The following is a 2,935-nucleotide window of genomic DNA, read 5'->3' on the forward strand; positions in this document are numbered from 1 at the left end:
TACCAGATCTACTAGGTGGGTAAGACGGTCATTCAACACACACACTAAGGGCTCGTTCGGTTGTACCGGAATAAGCCAGGATTTATTCTAGCTCATCAAAATCTATATAAATTAGAGAAGTAATCCGGCTAGGAATTAATCCGGGGCTCCAATCCGGAACAACCGAACAGGGCCTTAAAAAAACCTGAACCATATATCTGCAGTTCCACACCATTTACACAGTTTCAAATCCCATTACTTTCTCCCTTAAAACCTCCTCTCCCCTCGTTCTCCTCCGCCTCCTCCTCCCACCTCCCCACACGGGCACACCTGCCCTCCCCGTCGCCGCGGACCCACTCCCATGGCAAAGCTCCCGCGTCTACCCTGCTCGTTTGCCGTTCTCGCGCTCATGTGCATCATCCCGCTCACAGCGCCGCGGCCTGCACTGTCCTCGCGCGCGGCCCCAAGGGACGGTGTCTCCTTCGCCGGCGCAGGCAACACGATACATCAACTTCTTAAAGATCACGGCCTTCCCGGAGGACTGCTCCCGCGCGGCGTGGAGTCGTACACCCTGGACGAGTCGACCGGCCTGCTGGAGGCGCGGCTGTCGGCGCCGTGCTACGCCACGTACGACAACGGCGAACTGGCCTACTTCGACAACGTGGTGCGCGGCAACCTCAGCAAGGGCGCGCTCCGAGGCGTGGAGGGCCTCTCCCAGGAGGAGCTCTTCGTCTGGCTCCCCGTCAAGGGCATCCTCGTCCAGGACCAGGAACCCGGGGTCATCCTGTTCGACATCGGGTTAGCCCACAAGAGCCTGTCGAGGTCGCTCTTCGAGGACCCGCCGGACTGCAAGCCGTCGGCCTCCGGCGGGATGAGCGCCGCCTCCGCCGCCAGGAGGGAGGGCACGCAAGGTGAGATTCTGACACGCCACTGTTTCAGATTTGTTCGGGGGAACATGGTTCCCTTCTCGATTGGTTAGGAACCTATTTTTCTCGCTTGGCCGGTAGGTAGATGGCCTGTTGCGTCGTCGTGCTTGTTCGGACGTCTACTCCATGGAATTCTGTATATATCGCCCCAAGATTCCATCCACTCGTGTGAAGGTTTTAGTCGAATTCGTTGAACGTAACCTCTGATTTCGGTATCCAGTTCGCCGAATGGAGTTCAAATCGGTTGTAATTCCCAGCCCAGTCGATGAGATGCAGCTTCGCTGGATTCCAAGAGTTGATTTATTAGAATTTTTTAAAAAAATGTGATCTCGGTTCGTGCCCACTTGGGCTCCTTGTATCAGTGGACGCACCAGTTACAAGTTAACAAGCGGTTCCTTCTTAGTGGTTCTGTGACGGAGGGGAATCTGGGAAGACTGAAATTTGATGTCGTGTTGGAGTTGGACGCTTGTGGAGGAGTAATTCTCGTCGTGGGGGTAGGGGATTGATTAAAGACTACAGTTACAGATGGAATTTTTTTTGGTCATTAACTCCGTAGGAAACTCGTTCCTCTGCCTGCGAAATGAAGTCATGGCTTCGGCAGTGGAATTCCGAGCCCCTTCAGGTTCATTTATTTCAAAAAAAAAAAACTCTTAGATGCTTAGCAGCATTACTTACTTGGATTGGATGGACATACGAAAATTCCTTTCTGGGTTTGCAAGTGTGTGGCGATTGACTGAATCAGCTGTCATTGGGCTCAGGTCACTTGGTCAGATTACAGTGGCAATCGCGATGAGTTTAGGAGGCAAGTTGCTTGCATCCTCCCATGGGTGTCAAGAGGGGTGTATTTTTTAAGCATTAGATGCTTGCACTACTGGCCTTCTCTCTTTTGAAGCAAAGATTTTTGCCTGATGCAGGCTTTTGTCTATCTATCTGTTTCCCTTAGCAATCCAATTTTTTTCCCCTCCTAAACCCTTCTTTTCCTAGTTTGTTACGGGCTGGGCTGTTGCTTTTGGATGCGCCCCTTCTTTGCAGATTGTTATATTTCTATGTTAGAATGTGTGTCTCTCATCTCATCGCCTGTCCTCTTCTCCCTGTTGCTGCCACGTCCACAAACCCTCGCTGGAACGTACATCTCCGTTGCTTGGAAAAGGGTGGAACAGGAGATGGCGGCACAATGAGCCCGCTTTGTTTTCCCCCAATGGTTGAACTTCACATGATCGATGTGAACCCTTTGCTGCATAGCAATTGTTTTAGAGATTCCTTCTACAATCTCTCCATGCAATGCTTTTCTTAATCCATCAATTACAGCTGTTGCCTGAAGAGGAGGGGTCTAACAGAGGCGTGTTTATCGGCAGGTGTTACTGGACTACGGTTGAGGCGAGAGATGGCAGCAGCAGGCAGCGACCAGAGTCAGGAGCAGAGGTGAGGAGGAGGAGGAGGAGCTCTGAGACGACAACACCCGAGACAATGGCGAGCCAGTTTTCCGCTTTATAAAATCCTGCGGTGAGTGAGTGAGTGAGTGAGTGAGAGAGAGAGAGAGAGAGAGAGTGCCGCCGCCGCCGCAACAAGAAATACAACAGCTGCAGCTTCCTGCAGAGGTTGGAATGTATCTACTAAGATGTGGGTACCTTTTTGCAGTTCTTTTTTCTCGCTTCTTTTCTTCTCTTTTAGCCCAAGCTCCTCTCTTGTCCATGCACTGTGTGAATTAAGTTTGTCAGTCAGTCAATTGTTGTTATAAACAAAGCACGCAGGGGAGAAAAAGAACAAGGGAAAGAGTTGGCTGAGAAGCCAGTTGGGGGATCCGCGGACTGTGGTCTGGCCTAGAATGATAGATTTTTGTTCTCGTCAGGGATAAAATTCTTCTGGTGAGGGTTTGTTGCATGTGCCAGCTCAGCGGGGAGTGAGCTGGGCACAGCACATCCTCCATGTGGGCTTGTGTTGGCTTGGCTGGTTGTTGGTTGGTTCACTTCTTCCGTGGATTGATAAGTATATATATATAATATTATGCTAGGTTTGGTTAGGCCTTATAT

General features: G+C 50.9%; 1 protein-coding gene across 1 annotated transcript; it reads left to right on the forward strand.

Annotated features, from left to right (window-relative positions):
* Window positions 1-227: 227 nt before the first annotated feature.
* Window positions 228-2,935, forward strand: LOC100216659 (uncharacterized). Its single transcript, NM_001143070.2, has 2 exons — window positions 228-890; window positions 2,261-2,935. Exons 1-2 carry the CDS (start codon window positions 341-343, stop codon window positions 2,329-2,331), a joined length of 621 nt encoding a protein of 206 aa, NP_001136542.1. The 5' UTR covers window positions 228-340; the 3' UTR covers window positions 2,332-2,935.

Source organism: Zea mays, chromosome 7 (genome assembly GCF_902167145.1).
Source record: "Zea mays cultivar B73 chromosome 7, Zm-B73-REFERENCE-NAM-5.0, whole genome shotgun sequence".
NCBI lineage: Eukaryota > Viridiplantae > Streptophyta > Magnoliopsida > Poales > Poaceae > Zea > Zea mays.

Bases quoted from the DNA above. Each gene is read 5' to 3' on its own strand.
- LOC100216659 (NM_001143070.2), top strand. From the start codon at position 341: ATGGCAAAGCTCCCGCGTCTACCCTGCTCGTTTGCCGTTCTCGCGCTC. The intron at 891-2,260 runs GTGAGATTCTGA...GTTTATCGGCAG, and splicing joins CAGGAGGGAGGGCACGCAAG to GTGTTACTGGACTACGGTTG.